The 17,856-nt window shown below is 41.0% G+C and overlaps 2 protein-coding genes across 15 annotated transcripts in view; one reads left to right on the top strand and one right to left on the bottom strand.

Annotated features, from left to right (window-relative positions):
- Positions 1-11,819, bottom strand: part of GPR148 (G protein-coupled receptor 148) — a 97,534-nt gene extending 85,715 nt beyond the window's left edge. For 6 of the 9 annotated variants that reach the window (XR_014512042.1, XR_014512043.1, XR_014512044.1 and 3 more), the window contains exons 1-2: positions 11,410-11,819; positions 11,237-11,319 (exon numbers count right to left, since the gene is read on the bottom strand). The gene's annotated coding sequence lies outside the window, so the exon portion shown is untranslated. The remainder of the gene's footprint in view (positions 1-11,236; positions 11,320-11,409) is intronic. The other 3 variants (XR_014512048.1, XR_014512049.1, XM_083443457.1) reach the window with 3 other exon arrangements.
- Positions 1-17,856, top strand: part of ARHGEF4 (Rho guanine nucleotide exchange factor 4) — a 155,228-nt gene that overhangs the window by 31,479 nt on the left and 105,893 nt on the right. For 2 of the 6 annotated variants that reach the window (XM_083443439.1, XM_083443438.1), the window contains exon 1: positions 13,640-14,346. The exons of 3 other annotated variants lie outside the window; for them this stretch is intronic. In XM_083443439.1, the coding sequence (XP_083299565.1) occupies positions 13,726-14,346 (621 nt within the window). In that variant the 5' untranslated portion in view covers positions 13,640-13,725. Of the gene's footprint in view, positions 1-11,824; positions 11,943-13,639; positions 14,347-17,856 lie in introns of those variants that run through there. One more of the 6 variants, XM_083443443.1, reaches the window with a different exon arrangement.

The following is a 17,856-nucleotide window of genomic DNA, read 5'->3' as shown; positions in this document are numbered from 1 at the left end:
TGGGGAGGTTTCCTCCACAGGCTAAACTGTAGAGTTTAGCCTGTGGTTTCTATCCTAAACTAGGATAGAAAGGGAAGAAGCATCATAACTAGTACCTAGGACCCCACCTTCTTAGAGTTGGAACCTCATCAGATGTTGTGATTGAGTGGTGAAATATCAGGCAGAAACTGCTGACAGCAACCTGCCTGCCAATGCAGTTGTTAAGCACCTAATATAAAGTAAGTGGAAATCAATACGCTATAATCACATAATTATACAATGCTGAATGGTATCTGTTTCAGATCCTTTTTGCAATTAAAACCTATTTCTGTGCATTGCAATAAAGAACAATCCACAGAAAACATTTGGGAAGTACAGTACAGTATTCTGTTTTGGGGTCATTTAATCCTTGTTATGTGCACACGGGTGGCGCTGGGGGTTAAACCACAGAGCCTAGGGCTTGCTGATCAGAAGGTCAACAGTTTGAATCCCTGCAATAGAGTGAGCTCCCGTTGTTCGGTCCCTGCTCCTGCCAACCTAATAGTTTAAAAACACGCCAAAGTGCAAGTAGATAAATAGGTACCGCTCCAGCGGGAAGGTAAACGGCATTTCCGTGCGCTGCTCTGGTTCGCCAGAAGCGGCTTAGTCCTGCTGGCCACATGACCTGGAAACTGTATGCCGGCTCCCTCGGCCAATAAAGTGAGATGAGCGCCGCAATCCCAGAGTCGTCTGCAATGGGACCTAATGGTCAGGGGTCCCTTTACCTTTACCTAATCCTTGTTACATGGTAGACAGTGACAGGTGCTACGGGAAACGCAGGTGGGTGGAGCCGGTTTTCATTTAACTGGTATGAGAGTAAACATGTTTTGCACATCCTAGTGAACCCAAGTGGCATGCCGTGCACAAATTCAGTTGCATTCGGTTAATTTGTTTTAATGAATTTTGCAAGTAACTGCAAAACAGGGCAAATCTTTGCTATTTAACCTGTCTGGGAGTATCTCGTAGAAATATGCAATTTAGGTGTGGCTTGAAAACATCAAAGTTTTGCTTTTATGGGGTGTTTCAGAAATGTTCATGGTTTTTGATTTCTAGATTCCCTCCCCCCTGCCTCTATACAACACCATAAATGACCCACTTATTTCATAATCACCCCTCCCTCCCCAAAACTGCATGTTCTGTGCCTTCCTTAAGGGGGAAAAATGCAGTGAAAAAATATAGTCAGCATTTTGAAAACTTGTTTGGACAAATTCCAAGTCTGGCAATAGGTTGCTACACAAATAATGGCATTTCAGTACTAAAAAATAACCCTTATCTATGTTTGTCTAACTTACAAAAGTGCAAGAATGCAAAAATATACAAAGCAATGATTATAGAATAATGGTGATCTAATACTGAAAAAATCTGAACAAGGAAAAGAAAAGCCAACACAAACATACCGTAGAAAAATGGTATGGTTGCAACTTGTCTTCAAAATTATTATTCCAAGAATGTATAAGCAAATACACTTTCATTTCATTAGACTTATCAGTCTGTTATTGAAAAATATAAGTTAACTTGGTGGGGGCATTTAAGGGTACTTAAGTTAGCAGCTGTAAATATTTGTGAAGCTGGCAGAAAATTAATAGTTCTAAACTAAATCTACTGTTTCCCTGTTGCTTTTAAATAAACCCGATATAATCTTTTGGGGGTTAGAAAGAATGTTATATCCCATTACTTTCTGAATGTTTATCAATATTTTCTGCCAAAACCTTTGTGTATTAGGCCACAGTTAGAAAATCTGCATGAAATCAGAATTGGATGAGTTAGATTAATAGAGTAATATTATTACGAGTTTGGGGTGGAGGGAAGTAGGCTATATGCAAGAGCCCCTCCCAACCCCGGGATCTAGCAAGTGTTAAAATATAAGTCAGGCTAGCTTCCTGTGTTGAGGTGACAGACTTGGTGATGGGCCATGAAGGGAAACAAAGGAAAGTGGATTTGTGTGAGCCCCTTCCTCAACTGGGGAGAGTCTAAGCAATGTTTGATTTCTGTCTGAATCCAAGGCTTCAGAAACAAGACACTTTTGGGGTGTTAATGCTGTGAACCCCTCTATCGCAGGCAGAAGTTGTATATATGTGTAAATAAACCATATATCATAAAGATGATGATGATGATGATGATGATGATTTATATCCCGCCCTCCCCAGCCGGGGTCAGGGCTGCTAACAACAATAAAACAGTACAACAGTAAGATACCACCGTCTCCACCCATGGTCCATCATTCCAAATGAAACGCAAATCCTGTCTAAGCGCCTGGAACCCTGGGAAACTCTCAGCACTCGGAGACTGGGGTGATGTGCAGAATATCATCAACAGAGTCCTACACTTCTGTCCTGCCTTATCTGTCTGTGGAGCTTGGTCTAACATCCATATAACCCTGGCATTGACACTACAGTTGATCAAATGACTGTAAAGTAGTACAGCCTTGGTACCGTACTTATTTGCCCGCTAGTTTTGGAGGTTACAGATGGAAGGCTGCTCTCAGTTAAATCAGGTTTTGTAATTCCCACATGTGCCTGATGGTGTCACACTAACCTGTCCTTTAATGCTCTAATGCTAATATTAACTAAGTAGCCGGATTTTTATTGTTGAATGAGCAAATTCCAATTATTACATGATGCATTAAACACGTTCCTACATTTTTTCCCTTAAACCCTAATGGAAAGTGACTGAGAAGTGTTTTTAGGCTGCAATACTTTATATATCCTAGGAGTAGGTACCATTGAACTCAATGAGGAATACTTCTCAATAGATATCCACAGGATCACATTGACAGCATCTGCAAAAAAACCCCTCAAATTTCCTACCTTTATTAATGTTACCTATATTAATTACTTATATTAATTAATTATATAATAATTATATTACCTAGATTAATATGACCATATGAATTACCTACCTATATTAATTTATTGTAAAAAATCTAACCTATCATTCCAGCAAAGGACAACCAAAGCAGTTTGCACATTCTATCTACCATAGAATTCCTTAAAATCAATCACAAAAATTAAGTAAAAATCACAAAAAATAATAACTCAAAAGCAACCAGAATATGTGATTGCCTTGTGGCTGTGCTTGACTTGGTAGGTTGCAAGTTATAGCTTGACAACCCCTATGATTTTGCAGTTTGGGGTAGAAAGAAAAAAACACACCTGGGAGGTTTGCTAATCCTGTGGTGGACTCTCATATCTCAGTGGTGGGCAGAGTTCAGTTCGGTGGTTCACAAGTTGTGTAGGCCTATGTATGTCTAACCACCTTGAATACTTTTAAATGCCCTTTCTAGTTAAGTCCCTGAGAAGTTTACCTAGCTGATTTCTTCATCTGAGAAGTTTCTCTATTTCTTAATTGTTTGAGGCTGGTTTGATAGTGGTCAAAAACAATGCTTGAAATCTTCTTCCTAAAATCTTCTGTATGCAATGGAATGGAATGACCTTGCTCCATCACATTTCGCAGGACCAGTTTGGAGATGTTTGGCACCTGAAGTCCCTGCGATCCAAGAGATGGCTGACAAAGGTGTGGCTTAATCTGTGCAAAGCATTTGACAGCCAAAGCAGTTGGCAATTCTTCACCTGCTCTAGTTTCCTTTGTGGTGGGCCCTGGAAGTTCTTTTCTGAGCCCGGTTCAGGAGAACTTAGCCAACACCCTTCTCTGGAATGCTCTGGTCAGGGAGGGCCTGATCTCTTCAGCACCAGTTACAGTGCTTCTTATTTGCCCAGTCCTTTTAACATGTTACTCGTTTAATCTGGTTTTCATTTTTTTTACCTTTTAATATTGTTGCTGCTCTGCCTCTTGCTGTTTTATTGCATCTTTATAGATTGTGTTTTTTTAACCTCAGTGTAAACTGCTGTGGGAGGAACTGTCCAAAAAGCAGCATATGCAGCAATCAAACTCTGCTCCTTGCAGACTCCCCATTTCAGGAGCTAAATGCGTTCAGTCTGCTACCTGGCTTTCTTTGCTTTCTAAAAATAAGTCACAAACAAGGGAACTGACTCAACGGAAGCAGAGTGATTGATGCAAGCAAGAGAAGTTAGATAGGAATCTTAATACCTACAGACAGTACTTTGGCCTACTTATTTCCAGTTCTTGAGGTGTGGTAAGGCATGGAAGACTGACTTCTTTCTTCACCAGATCTGATAATCACCCTACATCCTTTAATTTGCAGGCCAGCAATCGGGACATGACAGGTATTGCTGAAAGAGGTTGAGTGCTTTGATGCTCTGCATTAATTGTGCTATGTAAAAGGTTAGCCTGGATAATTTCAGTACTCCCTTTGGCCACATGGGAAAGACACAGAGAGGCCAAAGGACAGGAGCAAAAGGAGGAAGAAGACAACTGAAGGCCCCTCCAGACTGGGTGTATTCTGCAACGTGTCATTGATGCAATAACAGGGAATTGGTGTTTGATTGTCCACCCATCATTTCACTTTGTTACTTGTCCTGTGATATTCCTCCGTGTTATCGCATTATTGCCCTCTGGAGGGATAACTGCACTATCATGTGACAAAAGTGGTTCAAAAAATAAACAAGACAATAAAGAGCTACAGGGTTTTTAGCAGGAAGTTACGGAATGTGCACTGATTGGATATGAAGCAGTATGCCCACCCCAAAACATTTGCAGATGCAAACAGTACAGTGGTACCTCAGGTTAAGTACTTAATTCATTCCGGAGGTCCGTACTTAACCTGAAACTGTTCTTAACCTGAAGCACCACTTTAGCTAATGGGGCCTCCTGCTGCTGTTGCGCCGCTGGAGCACGATTTCTGTTCTTATCCTGAAGCAAAGTTCTTAACCTGAAGCACTATTTCTGGGTTAGCGGAGTCTGCAACCTGAATTGTATGTAACCTGAAGTGTATGTAACCCGAGGTACCACTGTATTGAAAACATTACCACATATAGCCTCCCTGACCTTTATGAGCACAGATAATCATGAATGCATAATTAAAAGGATGTATGGATAATGCTCATTTAGGGTTGTTGTTTTGCGTGTGTTCTCAACCAGTCATTAATGTGAAAGTGCAAAGTAGGGTAGGGAGACAAATGTTTGGAGGGTGAATGGAGTAGCATATGAGAAACAGCAATATGACTTGGAGAACTCTGATAATGTTTGAATTACAAAGAACCAGAAGAGGGATAGCGCCCTAACCATTTTGAGCTGCTCCTCTTACTGATTGCCTTTAGAAGGCTATGTGAGAGGGCATGATTTGGCTAAAACTGGGGGGAGTTGGACTGAGATCATGGGGATCCACATTTGGGCCCAGAGTGAACCATTTTCTTCTTCATGTGCCCTTTCCATGAAAGGTCCAGAAGGTGGCAACATGAAAACAGGCTTTTTCTGTGGTGGCTCCCGGTTTGTGGAATGCTTTCCACAGGGAGGCTTGCCTGGCACTTTCACAACATGTCTTTAGGCTGATAAAGCAATCTATGGTATTTTAAATGTGTTTGGGGTGTGTGTATTTTTGTTTTGTTTTGTTCTTATTATGATGATATATATTTTGTATTTTCATTTTGTCTTTTTGTGCTGTAAACCACACTGTGATCTTCTAATGAAAGGCAGTATATAAATTCAATAAATATTATGAATAATATCTTCCAGATCCATAGTTTTCTTTCTTTCTTTCCTTCTTTCTTTCTGTTAAAAAAAAGAGTAAGTTTCTAGCATTTATGGAACCTAATATAGGAGGCAAAATGTATAGGCATTATTCTTCACAATCTTTTGCAAGAAACCAGACTGTTCCACCTCTCAGTGTTTTACTTTGTACTCCTCCCTGGAAAAATTCCTGCAGACACCCATGGGTAGTGTAAGTGGATTTCATGACAGGGTCCTCTACCTCTCCACCCATAATTATCAGGCGACATAGGCTGTCCAAACCCAGACAGCTTTTAATCCGCATCTAAAAATGTGAGAGATCGCTATATTTTATTTGGGAACATAAGGTTAGTTGTAGTGTTAGCAGTTACGGTAATAATATATCACAGGGTTTCAGATGTACTTTTACCAGGCGTACAAAAGTACATCCAAAGTACATATTGTCAGCCCCATTCTGTAATGTTTACTCTTAAACTGTATTTAATAGGGCATATTCCAAGTGAATGTGCAGGGGATTGTAGCCTGAGAGGTGCACTTGAAAAGTTAACTTAGTGAGTTAAGTCAGGAGTGGGGAATCTGTGGCCATCCAATTGTTGCTGAATTGCAATTCCCATCACCCCTGGCCATTAGTCATGCTGGCTGTGGCTAATGAGAGTTGGCTTTCTGGAGGAATTAAACTCTCTGTGTGATGAAGACAGCTCATGTGAACCAGGCCACCTCCATAGGTAAACTGAAGAACTACATTTTTGTAACCTTGAAGCTGCCATTCCTTCCCAGCTTATTTTTCAGAAAAGGTCCATTGGGGAGAGAAGGAGCGGAGGAAGGAGGAAAAGAATAGGAAAAAGAGTGGGGGGACATTATGAGGCCTGCTGGACCAGACACTAGTCTGTCTAATCCAGCTTCCTGATTTCCACAGTGCAGTGGCCAATCACATGCCCCTGGGAAGTATAACCAGGGTGGGAAGGAAACGGGCTTCTTCCATTGTCGCAGTCCTAGTTTCGATGTTTGGCATCACCAGGTAGAGTTGAGATTCCTTTAGTAGAAGAAATACCATAAGTATACTGCATTTTACTGCTCCAGAAGGCTTATTTCAATTTATGGCAACGGCCATACTCAAATATCTCAGGACCAAAAGTGGCCACATGATATCTGCAGCCTTCAAATTGTTTGAGGCAAAGTCTATATTGTGCAAAGGCAAAGTTTGAGGCTGCTATATTGTGCTCAACTGCCCCCCCTCCCAACTGTGCAACACTGGAACTGGGACAATCTAAACTTCTAAGATCAGTCCTACATGTGCCCAAAAATGTTTCCGGTTGAACCCTGCACCTAGAAACTGGACTTGTAAGAACTGAGGCTAGAGTGTGGATTGCCACACTTAATTACTGGCTGAGTCTATCCTTCTTCCTGCATGGCCTTGTTCCCCTAATTATAAAGGACGACTTCTGAATTACTTGGAAATGATCAGTGCTAAACAAAACAACAACCCTAGGTTTTACCCCGCAAATTTTACTTGACATGGGATACGAAAAAGTAAAAACAAAAAACCCATTAAATAGCGTATGGAACATATAGAATGCCAAGCAGATCTAGCCAGATCCCAATTCATTTATTTTTTAATCAGTGAAAGCAAAAGATACCTTAATTCCCAAACGCCATATATAACCAACCTAGAAATACCAAAACAGTGAAGGCTATCCAGCTATTCAGCTATCCAGGAAGGCCGTTTTAGGAAGGTACCGTATGAGGAGAGGAAATGCCCCTGTGGCTCAGGGCAACTAGAAACTACTGAACATGTCTTCTTCCACTGCCAATATTATACAGGCATACAAGTCAGGTCCATCCTGCCAATACTACACAAATTCCCTGGATGGACAGAGCAACTCTATACCTCCTTGCTACTTCAAGATGCAAACCCAGACGTAATATATTCAGCAGTCATATTTTGCGCTGCCATGGTGGACATTCGCCAAATAATGGTTTGGGTCACACGCCAGACCTAAACTGAAGGCTCAAACGCAAGACCTGTGCCCTCTCTTGCACCCTCCCTTCTACAGTTACTTTTGCAACTGCTTGCTCTTAACCCTCTAGCTGATTTTAAGTCTCTCTTAAATGCATCTCCCCTACTTTGAGTCACACATTTTACCCATTTTATCTGTTTTATTTCCTAAATTACTGTGTGTTTCTATTTTAACATATGCAGGTCTGTGGCTGTAATAAATATGATGATGCAAATTTAAACAACTTTCTCTTTGTTGTTGTTGTTTTTTAATATAGAAGGCTTCATGAATTTGCCTGTCATCCTTGCGCAGGGGCCATGCTAATCTTCTCTGTATCATTCCATTTTTATTTGTTGTATATGTGCTGCCAAAGTGAGAACCTTTGTCGTTGTTGTTGTATCTCAACTTTTGTATTTTCTTATTGCACTTTTCCTTTGTTTTGTGAACAATGACAAGCAAATAAGAGAACAGAATGAAACACACACAATTCAGCATGCTATCTGCAGAATTTGTGCTTTCAGAGAATAATGCATGCAATCGTTGGAGAAACCAGGGCTGTTGCAAGTAGGAATACGATATTACTCTGAAAAATGTCCTAGAAAAACTTCAAAAACTCATGCAAACAAGTAGCCAGGAGTAATGTCAATCTAAGACAGATTCAGTGGCATATCTAGGGCATATCCCACCCCCCGAGAGACACATTACCAAAATCTGATTTAGTAAACATTGTTTGTGAAGGGACAAAAATATTGAGTGGATAAAGGGTCTTGGTGCCATGGGTTTTTTTCCCCTTTAGCTTTCTTTCTAGATGAAGGAGAGTATGTGGACAGGCTGTTGAGTCTGAATTAGGTGTGCATAATATGTATGGAAAAGAATGTGGTGTGGCTGGCTGGCTGTGGATATGCCTTTGGCCAGCCCTCTGTGTGCATGGGGTCCCTGGAAGGTTAGCTATGAAGGAATGCAGCCCTTGGGTTGAAAAACACATCTCCACCCTTGAACTATCATATGCCACAAATGACAAATCATAGGCGCCATGTTGTCAGTTATCTAGTCCATGGGAGAAGTTAACCTGTGACATAATAGAGCCATTTGATTACCTATAAAGCTTTATATGGCCCAGGACCTCAATACCTTAAGGACCGCCTCTCTCAATCCAAACCAAGCAATTGTCATCCAGCGCCCTTCTCCACATTCTCCTGCCCCAAGGGGTTGACAACACGAAAATGAGCCTTTTCTGTGGTGGCTCCCTATCTGTGGAATGCTCTCCCCAGAGAGTCTCGTCTGATGCCAGGTGAAAACATTCCTCTTTACCCAGGCCTTTGACCATTACACAAGCTATGGCCTTTTAAATGTGGGGGGATTGTTATTATGATTTCCCCCCCCCCCCCGTGATTGTTTAATTGTCTTTTGTTACTATACAATATAAATTAGGTTTTTAATGTTGTACACTGCTGTGGGATCTTTGGATAAAGGGCAGTATATAAACTGAATAATAAAAATAAACTAATAATAATCAGTTAACTGGACAAATAGTTGCCCTAGTATGATACGTTGTCATTCAGAAGTGGTCTAAAAATTACCACAGAGATGTTAATTTAATTCATGCCTTTAGTTTTTGCTGGAAACAGTTCTTAAACACCTTGTGGTATATATTGGGATTTACCGGTAATTAATCTGTATGGAAAGGCAGAAATACCTACACAATAATGGAATTTCACGCAAAACTATTTGCTTACACCATCTAAGATCCAATGTTTCAGCTGAGAAAAATATCAGATTGAAGGAAAAAAGAGAGCCTTCATTTTGTTAGACAGGAAACGGTGACATTTGGTGACTCCTTATGAGCATTGTCCTGGAGCTAAAGTAACCTCATGATCCAGACAAGTATAACAAGTGTAACCGTTTCAAGTGGGTGCAGGATATCAAAGCAGTGTCAGTAGCATACATGGAACAAAATGAATTTAAGCACAGAAAGAAGTAATAAAAAGGATATAGCTATGCCAGTCAATTATATACATTTTGCTGTAATGAGGTATGAATATCTGAAGACTAGCCTTGACCAGACAATGAACTGCTGAATATGTGGAATGGTGGGGTTTGGGATCATGGTGGCTCCTGACCTTCACGTGTTTAAACAAAATATAGGTTGAGGGCCATAGCTCAGTGGTAGAGCATCTGCTTTGCATGCAGAAGTTCTCAGGTGACTCCTGCCTGTAAATGAGAATACACCATAGCTTCCTACGTGCCTAAAATTGGAACAGAGCTTATTACTACACAACCCCATACTCCCATTCTAGGAGGTAAATTGTGTCTACTACAAAACCATTTTTAAGTACGTACTATATTGTGATCTGTTTGAGAAGTTAGATACAGTTCTGCTGTAGATGTAATGCCTTCCACAGCATATTTGAGAAACTTGCTTGCTTTTGGACCACAAATTGTAACTTACAAGCATGCAATTTGTGAGCACTGTGACTGTAGTAAGAAAAATAAGTACAGCATTAGGAATGGTCATGGCTGTCACCTTTACTACAGTATGAAGCAATAAGACTTAATGGTTTTCCAGCTCCCACAACGTCATGTGAGTCATCTAGGTCTACTTTGCTAAGATTACATGTTTTTCTAAGACAATTTTGGTTGTTCCATCCTACTCTAACACACCTTAACAAGTAGAATTGTAGACTATAATTATTATTTTCTATGTTTATTTTTCAGGGATTTATTAAGGAGTGTGTGTTTGTGTAAAATCGTGAATACATCTATGCTCTAAATTTAAAATGGTATATAGAATCATCAACTTACCCTGGCAAGGGAACTATAGCTCTGTGGGGGAGGGATAGACAGCTTAGAGTTTGTGTGAACTACAATTTCCAGGATTATCTGGGAGAAGCTGAAAAAGTTAAACTGCTGTAAAACTGATAATTTTACTAAAATGCCACTATTGGGTCTATTAACTTGGTCCAGGCATTAGATTCTGGCCTTTTGGTGGTTCCCTGAACTAAATTCTATGGTTCTGTATCCTGGAACTTGGATCTATTGTCATAACTTTTTCTGAAGCACCGTTTGAACCGTTTGAACATATTTACTGATTTGCACTTATATGATGGTAGTTATGTCAAGGCAGTTATGGTTCTATCGGTTTGTGTTTTTGCACATAGTTGCTCTTGGAGTGGTGTGGACAAAGCTGATTCACATGGAATTCTGAATGTAGCACCAGCATTTATACAGTCACTTTATCATAGAAAGCTGCCTTATACAGAGTCACACCACATAGCTCAGTATTGTCTGCAATGGCTGGAAGTGACTCTCCAAAGTTTTAGACCCAAGTCTTTCACAGCCCTGTCCGGGACCTTCTGAATGCAAAGCAGATGCTCTGTCAGTGAGCCATGTCCCTTCCTTTGCATAATGGCAGTCATTGCTGAAAATCAGCACAGATTGATTCAGAGAACCACAAAAGTTACATGGTAAGAAGTTTGAAAAAATCGGGAGTTTTAAACTGTTATACTTTTAAGAGAGGCTGCTCATAGCTGAACAAAAGGATGTCAAGAGTCTTGAAACTGCGGGGAGTTTGTAATGCAGACTCCACCTGCTGTAAATGTCTGGCCCATTAGGTTTGCAATCCTATACGCACTTACCTGGGAGTATGTCTCAATGGGATTCACTTCTGAGTAGACACATATGGGATTACGATCTAGGAAGTGTGGCAGGTTACATATTGCTGGAAAAGAGGAAAAGCTTCGTCAAAAAAGAAAATAAAAGAGAAGAACAAATTGCATCAGATTTGAAATAGAAATACAATATATTTCACCATAATGGAGAAGACTAAACAGGTGACCTGCACGCCTGCTGCTCAGGTGATTCTTTATCTTTCTTTATCGTATCAGACTTGACCCCAATAATCCTTCAAATAGAGAACTCTGATAGGCTGAGGGCTGCCCTCTGTAATGGAGGATGCAAAGCCCTCTTAGGCCTAGGAGTTGGGTCACAGCCTGCTTTGAGTCTGCCTGGATTCAAAATGCTTTTGTCATTTTCCTGTCAGCTGCCTCATCTCTCTGCAAGCCAAAAAAAGCCAAACTTTGGGATAGGGTAACAGACTCCTTTTTACACAGGTGAGGGCAGCTACCCTTGGCAGTAAATGACACTCTGAGCAACACCATTTTCTACCGAAGGATCGTGGGACGTAGTTTTCTGTCTTCAGGTCACTTGGTCCCTCAGCAGGAAGTGATGTTCCTCACAGTATTTACAGTTAAGGAGAGGCCTAGCGAGGAAAGGAGCCCTCAGCTGTCAACTAGTCCCTTCCCCAAGAGTCATTTTTTTTACTTGAAGAAGGTGGGGTGACTGGTAAGGAAGGAGGGAGTAAAATAAAATAAAGTATCAGCTGGGCATGTTCAGGAGTTCATATTTAATGTTTCAGGCATGGTCGGATTTAGGTTTCATGAGGCCCTAAGCTACTGAAGGTAATGGGACCCTCTATATGTCTAGCTGCCCTTTGTCAACAACAAATTGTCACTGTTTTTTGGGTTGAATATATACTATATGGTAATTTATGAACCTAATAGGTATCTAAAGCCATTTGCACAAGTTGCCATGTAACCAGTCCATGCAGAATGTTGAAATGAGCAAACCAGCGATATTTTAGGGAGCAGGCGGGGCCCATTATTTACATCATAGGAGCCTACACAACATAAAACACAGTTGCTGTATGTAGGTTTTATTTTATTTGTTCCTTATCTTATATTTTGGAAATGTACATCCCGTTTTTTCCCCTTTAATTTTTTTGGGGGCCCCGAAGAGTGTGGAACCCTAAGCTATAGCTTGTTTAGCTTATACGTAAATCTGGCACTGGTTTCAGAAATGCTCAAATGTCCAAAAAGCTTAATTTATTTTCAGGGCAGTTTGTGGAAGATGCTCATTATAGAGTGGTCTTGCTGCATTTCTGCAGTTGTGATTGCTGCCTGCTGAGTTCAGACTGAGCTATATTTAGATGAATGATGTGGGTGGTAAAAGTGACACCCAGTACTGTAGGAAACAAGTCTCCTCACGTGTATTCTCGGCAGCCTTCCAGGTAATCATTCTTACCCATAGCTACAAATACTGGGTAGGACTTGAAGTGTGGAAACTAGGTTTCCAAATATATTTAAAAATTCAAAAATAAATAAATCAAAAAGGTGCTCAGTGATGTTGCGGAGTGGGCATGGGTCAGGGATAAAGCACTGACACTTATTTCACAGCAGGGATGATAACCATCTACTGGGATGCTATTTTCCAATTATCTGATGCCAAATAAATAAACTCTTCTCAGAAAGGAACCCAGGAGGTAAGCTAAGCAGAGGAAGATGTTTGTTCAATTTGCATGCATGGCTCAGGTTGAAACTGCCACTTTTGTTTGAGGGGAAAAACAACCCCAAAACCCAAACTTTATTATGGCCAATCAAATCCCACCAAATAATGAGCAAGCTTTGGAGTCCACTGGAACTCTTCATTGGGCTGGATGTGAAGTAAAGTGGGGTGCCGGTGTGAAAAAAAGGTAGTTTGATATTGGAGCCATTGGGCTTTGCTTAGAAGCTTATTTTGATTGTGGCTATGGGGCTGTCATGAAGAGCAGCCGCACTACACCATCAAATGCGCCACCCCATTTATTAATATTTGCCTCTGTTCTGTTGAGGGTCCTTTAGGCTTTGCTGTGTCCAGTTTACTTCTCTTGGCATCTGGAAATTGTTTTACTATGAGTTTTCTGTCTACCTGGGATTGAATGAGGGATGCTATCTGCCTCTGATGCCAGGAAATCTGAGGCAATGTAGTATTCTGAGTTCATAAGCACTAATAAGTACTTTTAATGATTTTTATGCCCACGAACAATATTCAGGAAACAAAGAAATTAAAAGGCGGAGATGTCCAGATGACAAATTACAGGTCAGGTCAGTTTATGGGGAAGAGTCTGAATGTGACTCTGCTGACTAAGCCTACCTGCTAATTAGAAAAGCAAAGTGGTGTGTTTACTATCAGTTACATTGCTGTGACTGGAAGATGGTGGACTCGTATACTTTCTTTCTTCTATTATTTCCCCCCAAACGTTAGCGGGGAGAAGTCCTAGTCACATGGACTAAATGCTCTTGAATTCTTCATGTGTTTATCTGGATGGGAGAACATGGAGGACCAACTTCCCTACCGTTTTGGTTGGGGAAATCAGAAGACAAAGCTGGGCTCCATTGCATTATTTGAGACAATTGATGAGTTCCAGGAAGACTTCACACCAAGGCAAAGTGTTTTCAAGAGAATCCAGAGGCTCTGTTTCCGGCAGCGGGAGCAACTTCCTGGGGAGACCTTTATGAGTTTTGCCTCTGCACTGTGGGATTTGGCATCAGGCTGTGATTTTGGGCCTTTGCAGGATGAGCTGGTGCTTGACCAGCTGATTGAGAAAGCAGAAGACTGGCGAATTAGGGAGACCCTATTTTTGCAAATAGATTCTCTAACTCTGGCGAAGGCTGTGGAGCTGGGGTCACAAATGGAGGCGGCATTTAAAACAGCACCCAGTAAGATAACAGCGGCAATAGAGCAATGGGAGCGTCAAATCATTGACAATAAGAATGGGGGAAAGAGGGGCTATAAGGATTATGGATCTTTATACCAAAGGAAAGAAAAAGTGATGCCTTCACATGGAACTAAATGCCACCTGGGCAGAAAGAAAACTCACAATTTACAGCATTGCCACAGTGTGAAGCTATCTAAGGTTCCAGGCAAAATGGTATGTTCTGAAAAGCATCAATGATGCACTTTTGTGTTTTATTATCATGTTATACCACAGAGAAAAGCATGTAAAATAAATTTGATAAAACTCAAAGAATTTACAAAGCAAGAGGTTACTAGCAGTTTTATCATTCTAGAGTTGTGTAACAGTTTGGCTAAGGATTTTTGCTCTTTCAGATTTGCTATCAACCCTTTTAAAAATGTTGTCTTATAGATTCATTGTGTTTGCGATTTCACAGACTTTAATTGACCACTGATGGATGAGTTATTTTATTTTCAGAGCTTTGTTATCAACATTTTAGCTGAGGACTATATACAAAACAATCCTTCCTGTCTTACAGTATTCAGATAAATTGATCATATAATTTTAAGATCTGCAGGAAGAGGAATATCCAATAATTTATTTATTCATCATATAATTTGTTTCCAGAATTTTGTGGTAAATGGGCAAATCCCCTCCCCTCTCAACATCTGCTTTTAAAAAAGCTAATCTTGTTGATCCTCAGTTCTACTAACATTTGAACTTGTTTTAGGATTTGTTTCCTTATGTATTTTGTTTATAAAAGATAACTTATAGGATGAGATAATGGTACTAGTGGGAAGTGTGCTTGGGTCCTGCTTGCTGGCTTCCTATGGGCATGTGTTTGGCCACTGCGAGAACAGGATGTTGGATTCGATGGGTCATGGGCCTGACACACTAGGGTCTTCTTCTGTTCTTCAGTGTGAGAAGATTATATAAACAGAAATGATGCTACCAGAATTGCGGAAACTGTGGTCCACCAGATGTTGCTGGACTCCCAAGTATCATCAGTTTCAGCTAGCATGACCATTGGTCAGGGATGGTGGAAGGTGTAGTCTAACAATTTTTGGAGGCCCACAGGTTTCCTATCCTCTTCCTGATCAGTCACAGAACTTGTTTTGTCAGTTCTTGACATGGAGTTAGCAATAGTGCTTTATGTAGTTGTGTACCATGAAGATACTTGGTACATGCAGCTTCTCCTGTCACTTCAGTGATTCTTCTACCTATGAAAGGCAACAGACCCCCTAGCATTTCTAGGCAAAAATATCAAAGAAAGTGATGAAAAGCCAAAAGATGTGAAATTTTACTTTAGCTCTTCAGAATATATCTGATTAGAGGCACAACTTTTAAGAAAATTGCAGTTCCTGAGCTTTGCTTACTGTTGTATTGGAAATCAAACTGCACTACAAACTTGTCATCTTCCTGTTCAGTTCAATGTATGTAGGATTATAGCAGGCATAGGCAAACTCGGCCTACAACTCCCATCATCCCTAGCTAACAGGACCAGTGGTCAGGAATGATTACAGCTTTAGACATTTCCATTAGAAGTTGCTTTTCAGTATGCTACTTTGACAACAGTATTTCTTGTTGCACTGTGGCTATCCTATTTCTCATCTTTTTTCCTCCCTGCAAGAGCTGATTTAAAAAAAAAAAAGTTCTTTCCTTTCCTTGAAAGTGTGAGTGCCGGATACGTGGCATGAATCTAGTTGCTCGATATATGATGTACAGCAGTGTTTGGTTATTTTTGCCCCCCCCCCTAATTCCTGTCAAATAAAAATGGGCTGTTGATTGTGTGACAGTTTTTGGAACCTCCTGCTCTACTGAAGTCTGGAATTTGTGGAGGCTGCATGACTGAATCACTTACACCTACTCCTTGCTTGCATTGAGAAAGTCAAGACTGCAAACAAGCCAGTAGCTGAGGAAGAAACTCGGTACATCATTCATGTGGAAGGCTCATCAAATGCAGGCGTGACCAGACAGGTTCTTCTTGTATATCGTCCTGCTCTGGGTGGCCTTGCTAAAAAGTCAAATGCTGCCCATCTCATGTGATTTTGTTAGTGTGTTCTTTCAATGACTGATATGAAGAGGGGACTGCTGTCATGGGTTGTGTGCCTGTGCTTTCTCCTGGGTGCTTGGGTATTTGTGGCCTCAGTGTTGCCAGAGGCTACCATTCCCTTTCCACAGGGTCGTTCTTCAACAGTGACTGGAGTAGATGGAGGCGAAGAAACTCTTGGTGGCTGCTTAGGAACTGCTTTATGCCCCCCATCACTTCTGAGTTATGGAACATCCCAGTTTCCAAGGCAACTGCCAAGTTCTTCCTCCTTGAAACAAATCTTCAGAGTGGGAGTAGTGGAAAAGCCAAGAGAGCGGGAAAAGGAGAATGTAAAATCCTTAATCTTTATCACATCCAAATCCTGTGAGGGCCTCTGTAAGTGCTGCACAGAAGCAAAGTTTCAATAAAGCGTGGCTTCTTTTTCCACTTCAGCACTGAAGGGAAAATGCTGCACCCAATGAAACTCTTCTTTCTTGGTGCTTATTAAAGGAACAGATGCCCTCTTGGGGCTGATACACATGTTTGCCACACTTTCACTGGTGTTTCCTCCAAAGGGGCATGTATACTAGTTTTTCCATAGTATGTGCTCACTTACTGCCCCAGAGTTTTGGGAGACATTCATCTCTCTTCCTTCTTTGCATAGGTCCCATCTGTAACACTGGTGTAAACATGACAAAGACATTTCTTACTGTGTGCTGAGCGATGAATGTTCAGTAGTTCATCAGCTAGATTAAGTGATTTTTCACCACACCACTTATAAAGATAAAAAAAGAAATGTTTGCTGTGGCATAAGGAAATTCACAGAACCCTCCAAACCAAGTGATACCAGCTTACTATGTGGAATGTGGTTTGTTTTGTTCTTGTTTGTGTTTTTATTGTGTATTTTTATCTTGTGTTTTTATGCTATGAATTGCCCTGAGACCTATGGATGAAGGGCTGTGTACAAATTTAATAAATAATGAAAGTGGGTTCTGCATTTCCTATGGGCCAAGGAGGCGCAGAGGCTACAGTGCAAGATGTTATCCTTAAAGAACCCTTGCATTCTAGGCATATATTCCACTGAGGTGAGGGTAGTGGGGAAGGAACATGGGCATAGCCAGGATTTTTGTTGGTGGGGGGGCAGGACTTTGTTAGGGAGGTCAGGACTTTTGTTGGGGGGGGGTAGAACTGGTGTGTTCAGTCAGTTAAGTATTTCTATTGTTTTACTTTAGCGGGGCAGCTTCCTCCCCTTGGCTAGGCCCATGGGAAGGAAACAAAACTATGGTAGTGATGGACCACGATAGCCTGACCACCACCATGTGCAGGCTGGATTATTGCAATGTGTTCTACTTAGGACTGCTCTTGAGGTTTGGAAGCTGTAGCTGTTGCAAAATGCTGTGGCTCGACTGCTCACTGAGGCAGAATATCACCAACATGCAACTCCACTGTTGAAAGAATTTCACTGGCTGCTAATCAGCTACCAGACTAAATTCAGAGTGCTGTTTTTTTTAAATGTATAATGCCTTATGCAACCTGCGATCACTTACATAGCCAATCACTCGCTGCTCTCTGTAGGCGAGGTCCTCCTGCAGATATCATTTTATCAGGAGGTCCATTCCACACAATGAAGGAACTGGGCCTCTAGTGTTGTGGCAGCTACACTTTAGAATTCTCTC

This window comes from Podarcis tiliguerta (genome assembly GCF_965153285.1).
Source record: "Podarcis tiliguerta genome assembly, chromosome: 5".
NCBI lineage: Eukaryota > Metazoa > Chordata > Lepidosauria > Squamata > Lacertidae > Podarcis > Podarcis tiliguerta.
The sequence above is the reverse complement of the archived record's forward strand: the minus strand, read 5'-3'. Positions and strand labels throughout refer to the sequence as shown.